Source organism: Anoplopoma fimbria, chromosome 15, assembly GCF_027596085.1.
Source record: "Anoplopoma fimbria isolate UVic2021 breed Golden Eagle Sablefish chromosome 15, Afim_UVic_2022, whole genome shotgun sequence".
NCBI lineage: Eukaryota > Metazoa > Chordata > Actinopteri > Perciformes > Anoplopomatidae > Anoplopoma > Anoplopoma fimbria.
Window position 1 is genome coordinate 20729726 of NC_072463.1, and position 12093 is coordinate 20741818.

The 12093-nt window shown below is 39.1% G+C and overlaps 2 protein-coding genes across 3 annotated transcripts in view; both read left to right on the forward strand.

Moving 5' to 3' along the window:
• The window catches only part of kif26ab (kinesin family member 26Ab), a 66736-nt gene extending 63718 nt beyond the window's left edge, over positions 1–3018 (forward strand). The window contains 3 exon segments of the mRNA XM_054613267.1: positions 303–326; positions 714–864; positions 969–3018. Coding sequence (XP_054469242.1) covers positions 303–326; positions 714–864; positions 969–1150 — 357 coding nt within the window. The 3' untranslated portion in view covers positions 1151–3018.
• Positions 3019–3911: 893 nt separating this feature from the next.
• The window catches only part of c15h14orf180 (chromosome 15 C14orf180 homolog), a 138256-nt gene continuing 130074 nt past the window's right edge, over positions 3912–12093 (forward strand). For both annotated transcript variants that reach the window (XM_054613842.1, XM_054613844.1), the window contains exon 1: positions 3912–4178. The gene's annotated coding sequence lies outside the window, so the exon portion shown is untranslated. The remainder of the gene's footprint in view (positions 4179–12093) is intronic.

A 12093-nucleotide genomic window follows, 5' to 3' on the forward strand; every position in this document is an offset into this window, starting at 1 on the left:
CAAGTTTGCTGCAGCCAGACAGGGATTTGTTGAGAGAAGATATTAAATCAGCTAGATGGTGGTTTGATTTACTTTCAATTAGGAAAAAATGGTCTTAGATTTTTCTCTGCTCGCCATCACTGCCTGAATTGCTTTTTACTATTTCAAAAGCATTGGAGTCTCGTGCATGTGCATCAGTAGTTTGTGTCTACACTAAGCGTAAATATTAACATACTGTTTTCATATGCCATTCATTCTGTTCATATTCTGTCTTGTTTGACATGCTAACTGGTTTTATCTGTTTCCCCCAATCTTGTCTTCAGCAACCATTCCAGGATGTTGACACGGTGAGTTAATATTAGGAGTGACTGAGGTTTTGTTATTAGCAGAACAGGCTGTATTACAGTAGTTATATTACCATGTTCATTATTCAGCCCAAAATTGAGACAAAACATTTTTTTAGATCCCAAAACCTGAACAATTCCGACATTCAAAGCACAGCTCAGCTACTTAAAATATGTTTTAATTGATTGTACTTCCTACTTTATTTTATTTATTAATTTTATTCCATTGTCCATTTAATTGACATTTTGCATTTAGGAATTACTTTTACTGTTAGTTTTCCTACTTTTTTGCTGTGCCTGTTTCAACTTTTTTGACTTTATACTTTCAGCTACTTCGGTCAACTGAACTTTAGAGGTAACTGTAATTAAACATCTCTCCTTTTCTCTCAGGGCCTGCTGTATTTTAACAATAAGCTGAAGATGCTGGAGAGAAGGCAACAGCAAGTGAAGGAACTGAGGGCAAAGTATGAGGTGTTGTTGGAGGAGCTGGAAGACACCAAGGCTCGACTGATGATGGACCCCAGCAAGTGGATGGGAGAGTGTAAGTGACTGCTAAATGTTCTTTTACTGTAAATTCATATGTCGACTTTGAAAGCTCTTTGATGACAAACCATTAACCAAACATTAATTTCCCCTTTTCAACAGTTGAAGTGGACCAGAATTTGGATAAAGAGTCTCCAGAGTACCTGGAGGCCTTGGCACAGGCCACAGAGGACCTGGAGTTCTGTGTCAATCTATGCAAGTCCCGTGTCATGATGGTGACCTGCTTTGACATCAGCATGCCAAAATCTGGTGCTCAGGAGGGACTGCGTGAAGTTGAAGTCTGAGGACAAAAGAAAGTCGAGGTGGAGAAATAAGGAAGTGAGAAAACAAAAGGAAGATGATGTGTAGCCGTCAGTCTACATATATCACTGGAATGAGGAACAACAAGTGACGGAGATGAGATGAGAGTGGATCTTTGCATGAAAACAGGAAATATTAACCTCCTAGCTACAGTGCCTCGTTGTCCAGGACATGTTTTAATGGCAGAGAAATGAAACGCGAGCACCAATGCAGTGGCCATCACTTACTCAAGAGTCGATGAACAACACCTGGAAGTGCCTTTTGTATTGTTTTGTTTTTGAGTCATTATTTTTCATACGGTGCGGGTATCCTAAGCATACCTTTGCAAACCCTGAACATATTGCTTTTAAGAAAAATATTTTATATTGCATTGTATAGTGTATTTATACGATTATGTGGTGTGTACAAATATCCTTTTAAGGAAAAAAATAAAGAGGAAAAAAAAAAAGCAATAAGCTAATGTTATTGCGCTCCCAGACTTTGCCTTTTTCTCTTTTTTCAAACCTCAGTCAGCATTTTATCCATGTTCATTCAGCCTCTTGCGCCTTATTTTAACTCTCTGGTTCTGTAATTTTCTAGATTTTTCAAACTGGACTATGTTATCTCATCAAGGACTGCATTTGCTGTTGTCACTCATCGCCTGCCAGCTGGCCTGTGAAAGCTAGCAGGGTTGAGTGAATGTTTTTCCCTCCAGTTGCCTTGATAGAAATGGGTCTCAGTGGATGCACTAAGGCAGGGCAGCAGTTATGTTGGGGGACGGAGGGCTTATTCAAGCTGTCCTTGCCCGTGTTTATCTCACTGAAAATGAGAGATTACGCCAAAACATATCAATCAGAGGGCCACTTTGATGGATAGTGGGTGATTATTCTTGATTCAGCCAATCACTCTGGTGCCTCAATACAGTATGTGGTCAAGCAACCCTGAGAGACTTAACCTTCCCTGTTACACGAGCCTCTGAGGATTGCATGATGACCGGTTACACTGATAGAAGTGCTCGACTGTGAGCCAAATTTCTCTCCAAATGGGCTCGGATTGGGTGCTATCTATACACTGTACAACAAAGACGCACAGATGAAATAGCACAAGTCTACTGGCCTCTGATACAACACTTTCTCAAGCGCTACCAAGCCTCGGCTCTATGCATTCCAATACATTTACTGCAACTACTGTAACAACCTCAATGCTGACTTGAGGGCAGCAACACAGTTTGGCCTCTTTTGTCCCCTGTTCTTCCTTTTTTTTGTTATAGGCGAATTTACAAAGTTGATCCAGTGTCTCAAACAAAGACTCAAGAATTGTTAGTTTCTTTTTAAATGATGGAGTGAATAAGAGCAATTGAGCGTGTCATTGTTTGGGAAAATCAATCATGATATCAGCTCTTTGAAGCTGCCAGAATGTGCTTATTATGAATCAAACAGCTGACAAAGAGAGAACAAAGATGATCGTGAAAATTATTGTTGAGTAAAACAAACTGGCTTTGTTGTATTTTGGTATGTTTGATTTCTATATCTGTTACAAATATGACTTTGTTTTCTTTCTTTTACAAAGATGTACTCTCTCAGGGCCTCTCTGAAGATGCTGCATGAGATTTTTTAATCATTTTTTAAAGAATGATTTCTACTCCATTTTTACCATTCTAATTTTTTACAATAACTTCAATTTTCACTAATGTGGGTAAGGCTCATACATTAAATAACTATTACCAAACCAAGACCTTTTTTCCAAGAAATTATTATATGTGAGGTCATATTTCATATCAAAACCCATATTTTCTGATATCTTTGATTTTGTATAGGATTTTCAAACCCTGTGTATAAATGTATGATATGGCAGCTTGTGTTTTACTTTTACAGTACCTGTGAATAAAATGTTTCTTCTTACTGATGATTCAGAGTTGAATATTTTGTCCTGGTTCACATATTCTATATCCATGTACTTATTTGTCTCAACACCCTAAGGAAGAAAGGGCTGAACACCCTCTCTGTCTGCAATCTGCTTATGAAATCAAAACATTTACATTTATATGTTTGGCTGTTCTAAATCACTTCCTCAACAAAGTATCATATGTCTAGTATTTATTTACTTTTGCACACCTTCATTTTCGGTCTTTATGCAGTTTATAAACTCATTATAGATTTCTATTAGTTTAATATAATACAATACAGTATTGTCAGCTACTGCATTACCAATCATTGCATCAGGAAACACAAAGTGGCCCAATATGAATGTTTATGTTGTTTGCAAAGGTCTGTATATTATTATATGCATTAGACAAAAAGAGTAACAATTGGCCTACAAATTAAATAAATGTTGTTAATAACTGGCTGATTCTCAATCAACTTTTAACTATATTTGTCACTAAATTGACATTTATTTCCCCCAAAAAATATAAGTATATGGAAAACCGATGAAATATATTTTCTTAGATGAATGAATGAATTAGATTTTTTATTTGATTTTAGCGTTTTATTATTATATTTGATTATTGTGATTGTTTTACCCTGTACAGCACCTTGAGATTTCATTGTATTTTAAAGTGTGCTATATAAATAAAATCTATTATTATTATTAAATGCTAATATTACGGCAACTACAGGGGGGAGTGTTTAAAAAAGTACGATTATAGCATTTTTCCAGTAGCTTTGCTGTTGTTAAACTAGCCTCCATTCCCCGCATTGGCCTCTTGTTCTAACAGGTGGGGGCGTGTCACACTGTTGATTGACTGTCCTGATGCACCTGTCCTGATGCACCTGCGCACACTGCGGCCAATCTATCCCAGGAAGGAACTGGACAATCATTAAGATACTATTCACGACGTCTTCTGCGGATTAAACACGGGGGAAGTGAGGGAAATTGTGCCAGGAAATACAGCTTTGCAGTTTAATTGTTTTAAATGTAATGTGTCACTGTTGAATGTGCGCCGGTTCAACACATCATTCACCACCATTGTACTGAGACCAAAAGAAGCCAACCACCAGCTGTTTGAACGTCTAAATACCATTAACGTCACAGGTAAGTGTGAGAAAAGTATTTCTTTTTATGTGTTGGAACTAACAAACTATCTTATATTTATATTCAGTGTATGGGCCTACATGACAAGCATGGCTCTGTCAAACCCTCCCTCAGCAGAGGCCTAACCAGATGTAATTGGAAACAGCTGTTAGCCTCTGCAGGCCACTGAAACCATGTAATTAAGCCTCACCTTTCCTGAATAAAGAGGTAAAAGTGGGTGCTGGTCAAGCATAGGTTTACTATTTAGTTTCATTAGCTTCACACCACACATGAACACTATCAGTGGTTCATTCCACTGTGATATGATTTAATATCTTTGCTCTAAGGTGCATTTTGTGGCAGTTTTAAACATTTTAAACATTTTCAACTACTGTAGGTTACAGTGATGTTGAACCCAGTAGCCAAATGCACCGTGACATTCAAGACGTTTTTATATATATATATTTAAAAATATATATATATATATATATATATAAATCACACACTCTGTGGATGACGTCTTGCTCCTCGTCGGAGAACATACAGTTGTCTCTGCTTACTTGAATCAGCAATAGCAAATTGGCAAAAATTGTTAAAGCGTTGAGTTTGATCTAAAGGAAATGACATAAAAAGAGAAGGGCCAGGTCCAGAGTGATTAATTACTCCCTATATCAGGAGGGCCTTCTGCTCAGTGGGATACATGGTGCCCTGTTGAGCGTTATACTGTAGGTGTGTGTGTGTTCAGATAGAACTTGGACCCTGCTGTGCAATAACATCTTGCCTCCTCCTGGTTAATTCTGTTTTGATCAAAAGCATAAGAGGTTAATTTGGCTGACTTGCAAGACCAGCTGGTCACTGTGTTTCAAATCAAATTCTTTGGGAGAATTATGTTGTGTTTTTTGGGTTTTTCTTTTAAGCTTTCGGTCTTAGTGTTTTTTTGGCTCTTTTTGACACTTGTGATTACAGATCCAGGCGTGTTCCTGTAAGGAGGTATCTCGTTACACCCGATTCTGACAAATGCAATGTAGGGAATTCTATCTTTTTATTCAGTTAGTCTTCATCCTGTAGTGATTTTGGCGGACGGCAAAAGCCTTGTTTTGACAAACCACTCAAGATCCTGTGGGCTCAGACTGTACCTCTTCAGGAAGTCTGTGTCTGAGTGGTAACAGTTGGCCGGGGCTGCTGCAGACGTCTGATGGCTGCTGAGCACAGTCAGTCCCGTGTGTCCCAGCACACTTTGCCTCAGGGCTCTCATCATTAGGAGGGAGTTGGATGTTGTATGAGAATAGAAATGAGTTCACTGAAAAGTCGGGAGTCCCCTGTCACCCCCTTCACCCAAACCCAATAATGACCCTGGGTTGGAACTCTGCTCATTCCTCACTGTGAGAGTTTTAAATTCAAGAGCAATCCCAATCCAGCCTATTGCTCGGTCCAATTTATATATTTCCCTTTCTTCATGTCTTGCGTCTTTTGTTTCCATTATTGTCTGCTGACATAGCGTACTGCAGGAATGTGACCTAAAACGTCATCCCTGAAGCAATCTATTCAATGTCTGTACTGTTTAAAGTAGAGTTGTTCCATTACTAATACCAGTATCGGAAATGTCTCTGATACAGCCCAAAACGCTGGATCGAGTATACGTACCAATACGATATCACATTTTCATATTATTTATCAGCTCTTTTACACTATACTGGAACAACATCGACCCATCCTGCACATTCGGTACTGAACATGTGCAAACTAGTACTATACACCTGTATTTAAAAAATAGTGCACCCTTTGTTTTCCCTGATAATGCTACATTGTGAACAACAAATCCGTGTTGAAATCAGCAGCAGGAGAGATACTAAATGTTAGCTGTTAGCAGCTGGTGGGCAGCACAATCCTGCTTATCTAAACGTTAAGCTAACAATTGTTAACAGAAGTTCCATTATGATGCATTCAGGCTTCATTCAGTAAAAAAAAAAAGGGTTGGGGCGAAAGTCAATTCTAAAGTAAATTTTCGTGATCAAATGTCATCTTTTGAAATCTTTTGGCGAGAAACTTGATTAAATGTTTGATTGCAATATGAAATAGATAATAGAGAGGGAATTATAACCTGTCTTTCTAATGCACTGGTATTGAATCAGTAATCTGTGTTGGCCAATAGGCAAGTTTAAGTATCAGAATCGTTGTTGGTAAGGGAAAATATATTATCCGAACATCTAGTTCACAGTGATTTATCCTGTCAAACACTTCAAAGATGTTTTAAATCCTACAAATGCAGGTCCAAAACTATTTAATTCCTTTGGTATTCATCATTTTAGATGACCTCATGTCTCCTCAGACTGAATGTCATTCGCTTCAGACATATTAAAGGAAAACTTTTATATGAAAGGAAAGCTTTTTGAACCCTGTCTAACCCCCGCTGCCTGTGTTGGTCTGCCTGCATCTGCCCTGGGCATTGTTAGTGGTAGTAGCTGCTCACTTTTTAGATTTACAGCTCTGCAGTCCCACAGATTGGTCTGTCTAAACCAAGCCTGCACTTTGAAGAAGACCCATAAACCTGACCAAATGCTGCCACTTATTCTCAGTAATTAAAACAAGCTGCCGTGGAGAAAAGTCCTTAAATTATCAGAGGCTAGGCAAGATACACACACACACACACACACACACACACACACACACACACACACACACACACACACACACACACACACACACACAGTCTCTGCCTGCGTGGTCGTGCTTCAGGGGGGTCGTAACCATTGACATCTCCATCCTCACAACAGATTGCATGTGTGAGGAGTTTTGCACCAAGACAGAAACATTTTAAGAGCCGTAGTCCTGAAGGCTTTCCTCCATGTGTACTGTAATTTCAGGATGGGTGGCCATACAAGTCCGACGACATGCCACTGAGCTGAGATAACGCTACAGGCAGTTAATCAAACCAAAGCAATCCATAATGTGAAAGTGAACTTATTAGCTGTTCGGAGACAACTTGAAATTATCCATAACTGAAGAATTAACCTTGTTTACTGTGTGTAATTTAGCAAGCTTTGGGGCAAGAGAGGTTGGGGACCATTACAAACTGTAATATGAATCATCTCGCTTTCATTACCATCACTGAACTCCCCGAGTAGGAGGACGAGCAGGATGTGGGTCACGAGTTCAAACAGCCTGTTGTTGTGTGTTGACAGCTTGCAGGCTGGCAAGGTAATGAGTGTCTAGGTGATGAAGATGTGCACACACACACACACACACACACACACACACACACACACACACACACACACACACACACACACACACACACACACACACACACAGTCTCAGATGCGGTCTGACAGCGAGCTGTCGTCAGAAAGTGCTGGTGGACGAATGAGTCACAGGAGAGTTGGTTGTTTTATGTTTTTGCATGGATGAAGGGTTACATTTTTATTCTTTATTTTATTCTCTGTTGCTGAAACAAATGCTAGTTATTCCTTGGTTTATTGTGTTTGGTCAGTACTTGATGCACTGACCTTGTCAAAGAGTGATGAGGAGAACTCCTTCCTCCTCCACATGCACTGACCTTGTTCTATCAGTGGTCGTGTAGTCCCTTGGTCCAGATTACTTGTAGATAAGAGCTGATTTACATACAATCTTTGTTTAGAAACACTGTTTTAAAATGCTTCCAGAATACTGATGTGAGAAGCTAATGTGCAATGAATATTCATGATTTTAAAAAGGTTCTACACAGAAAACATAGACAGGGTAAAGTCCTTGGTTACATCAGTAGTCGGGCAGGTTGCAGTACACAACAGTCAGGTTAATGACTTGGTGTCGTCCTATGCAGGTCTTTGTTGTTGTTGTTTTTTCAAAGGTTTCCACCTTTTTTCTGATCTGAAAATTGCACTCAGGAGATTACTGGCCATAAAAAATATATTTTTCCCATAAAAGAAGCATAAACATTTAATACCAGAAAAAGTGTTCACTGAGATATTACTGTGAATTGCACATTTAAACTGAATAGCCATTAGTCATTCCATCAGGTTGGGCTCTCTTAACAGATGGGCAGGCGTGATGAAAAAGACCCTTTTTTAATTAGTCTGTCTGAAGACGTTTCTTCATAATCGACAGCCCGTTTTACGTTTAAGTTTCAGTGGCCACCAGGCCGACTCTTAGCTGGCTCCCAGCAGCAGCCATCTGGTGGACAGCAGAACCGGGGCTACAGGGTGGCTCCTCACTCCACTGAGCTGACACGTAGCCCAAGGACTCAAGGACTCAAGGATTGTACCTGACGCTGTTTTTATCTGTTACCTTTCTGCTCTGTGTGGGGATCAGGGATCAAACAAACAACGCACCAAGATATGTAGTGTGAAGTCAAACCTTGATGGTTGTCAGTGTTGTTTGGGCTGAATGGAATGGCATGTTTTACACACTGCAATCAGAATATTTAAATGAAATTGTCTATCAACGTATAGTTTCAGAAAGATTACCACCTGGGAATTGCAGTTTGACAGGCTGTGTGATGGATACTTGCATCAGCAGATTGCAGGACACATTTTATTGTAAAGCGCTTTCTTTCTGTTTGGATGACTTCACATTCAGTGAGCTGTGATTGGCAAGTCATTATTCTTACATTCTGTCCCTTTTTAGAGCAGTACATGTTTAAATCGCAAGAGCATTGGCACTTTCCATTTTTTCCCGGATGAACTGTGACTCATGAAATGCAAAGCTAATTTGATTTGAGGTCACTGTTATGGCTACTGGTAAGATAAATTGAATTCTAGTTCTCATTTTAAAGCAGACTTGTGCATTTCTTTCTCTTTTTACCAGGAATAATCATTTTGTGTGTCTTGTTGAAGAGGGGCTTTCGATTTCTCAAGGCTCTGATTTCTTTCTCAGGAAACCTTATGCATTGGATTACGCTTTTTACTTTTGTGAACACAACATTCAAGTGTGTGAAATCTGTCTTAAGTAGTATCTTAAAACAATATGCTCTTTTTATTTGTTTGCTGACTTTTGAAATGCCCATACCAAATTGTAGTGCCGTGTGCAGAATACAAAAATGTCAGGAGTAAGAAAATTGTCTCTAACTATGAAATAACACTTCTTTTTTACAATCAACACCTGAAATGATGAAGGCACTTGCAAATTACAAGGTAGTAAAAAATGTAAACCTTAGTTTGGCGTTTCATTTTTACCTTTTTACTCAAGATTTCATTAAACCTTTTTTTTCTTTTTACAAAATGTACCAAACCACTGGAAACGAGCAAGATCTTGAGTAGATTATAATGTGAATAAATGTGAAACAAAATTTAAATCACACCAATTTAACTACAAAGTAAATCTGGTTTCCTCAGGATTAGGATGTATCTACAATAACTTGGAATAGCTTTGTTGCACACTTAATCTCACACCATGTGAACGTCTTTGCAGCACTGTGTTCTTCTCCTTAAGTGTCAGTTCTTGCAATGCAATGAGCAGTTTGCATTAATGATGGTGTATATTTTAGTTATGTCTGCTCACTTCCTTTGTATTTTTCTCACTGTATTTCACCTTATTGTGATATCATTTGCATCCCATTCACAGTTTGCATGTTTTTTAACACAACAAAAAAAAATCTCATGAATCTGTCATGGTCCAACCTCTGGGTTAATCCACCAATCAGCCAAAGCCTTGTTCTACCCATCATGCTTCCGTCTGCCTTTTTCGCTCACACCTTTTGATTATGTGTGCTGTTTTCTTTTACACATGTACATGATGATGATTATAGCTGTGAGGTGTTTTTTTTTGTCTACCCTGAGCTTTTTCCATAGCAGCAGTGAGGGGCCCTTCATTGTCAACACTGAGATCCAGTGCATTGTCTAATCAGACAGTTTCAGACGCACCACAGTGGTGACAGCCCAAACACTGTCTTTGTGTTCCCTCTCTGTCTCCCAGATTAGAGCTTGATTGGTGCAGGTTGCTGACAGGAGGCTGTCAGTAGCTGTGATGTATGAAGTGGAATATGTGCAAGTGAAGAGGTTAATTACCCAACATTTAAGACCCTTCTTTACCTCACCATTCATACTGTAGCCAATCACATCCAAGACCCTCGCTAATCAAAAGTAGGCTGGCAGCTCTGCGCCGTGGCAACAGTTGCCGTGATGGTGGATTGTCTGGCAGGGAGTGCGTGTCCTGCTGTTTGTCTGTTTGAGTTGGTTGGCAGGCTCATACAATCCCCCCCCCTCTCTTTTCCTGCAATTCATTCATAGCCAAAAGTAGGTGGAGAATAAATGTGTCCTCTGAATAACTGATGGATCATCATTCTTAATTGTGTCTGGTTGTGCTTCATTAAAGCTGGCAACCATGTTAAAATGGAAACAATTTGTCGAATATTCAAGTATTCTGCTATATCTTTTAATGTGTAAAGTAGTCTTTTTTTATTACATTGCCTTAAAAAGAGCTACAAACCCCTCTTTAATTTTTGTTATCTAATTATTCATTTATTTAGAGCTGTTTTTAGTGTGTCTTGTATTTTATTCATTTATCTCCTAATTTAATCAATTTAATTCCCCCCTCTTTAAAGTGTTGTTTTTTACCTACTTCCATTATTATTGCTATCATTACTTTTCCCTGCAACATCTAGTTTATGGTATTATTGTTATAATTGATTACTCCAACTACATTTAACTGCCAGAGATGATGCTGCTGTATGTTTTGCTGTGGTATTTGTGTCACATATGTTTGATCGCCATCTCCCTTGTACAAAATCTCAACCCCCCCCAATGTGCTGACACTCATTGCTGACACGATGACCCTTGTCCACAGTTTGAAACGTATGGCCGCCACCAGTCGTTCCACGTCGACAACGTCTTCCCTCGGTTGCCTGAATTAACAACTGCAGCTTTCATCTAGTTCACTTGAAAGAATGACCTCTCTGACCTGTCAGAGGCACATACATCCAATCCTGCCATACGCTGAGTGAAGGACCTCTCACCACCGCGGTAATGAGCAGCACTGCTGAAACAAATGATGGGCTTTTTGATGAGAGTGACAGAGATTAACAGGAAATTTGAATATTTTTCCTATGTTGAATTACACATTACTGTTAGCTGTATACTGAAATCTCGTTCACGAGTGATGAATTATCTATTACGCTTGCATGTGCAAAGGTCTTCCAATATCAAAAGGTTAGTGGATATCGTTTATTTAACAAGAGGACCCTGCTAATTATTTTCTTTTATGATTATATTTCTCTGTGGAGCTCCATATGGAAGATAGTGCAGTTAAGCAGATTCCCGAAGGTACTAAAATCACAGAGCCTAGTTACCAGCCTCCTTCCTTATGATTTGTAGCATAGAATGAATAACGGTTTTGTTAGCTGTCATATAGCGAGAACCGTTTTTACAACAAACTGCATGTTTATTTATTTTGTACTGTGGTAAAACAAAAGTAATTTGACTTTGGTTCTTGTTGTTACAGTAATGAAAAGGGATGGAAACACCTCTGAGGATAGAACAAAACATAATGTCCTTGACAACACTCAGCCACTTTCTTTTCCAAATGAAGAAACAAGACATTTCTCAAAATAGCAGCAGTAAGATTATTTCTTGTGCAAATTTCCCCAAGGAAATGTTCATTGTGTTTTAGTATATGTTGTTCCATAGCAACTGAGATTAAATGGTTTTATTGATTTGCTCGGGAGCAAATTACGCCTCACCCTGGAGTATCCATGCAATTCACTCTGCACTGCCTCCGTTGTGCTATGAACAACCTTCGACAGATATTTCTTCCTCCTCTTTAATTACCACTGGTTACCTGAATGGCATGGCACACAGAGAGCGGCCCTCGTAATTAGCCGTCAGCTGTTTTAAGGCACAGCTCATTGATTAGGTCATGATCGCTAATAGGACGTGAAATCCTGCTGCCTTCTCTATTGATATAGGCCAGAATGAATGGGGGCTTTAAACTGCCGCCAGACCTC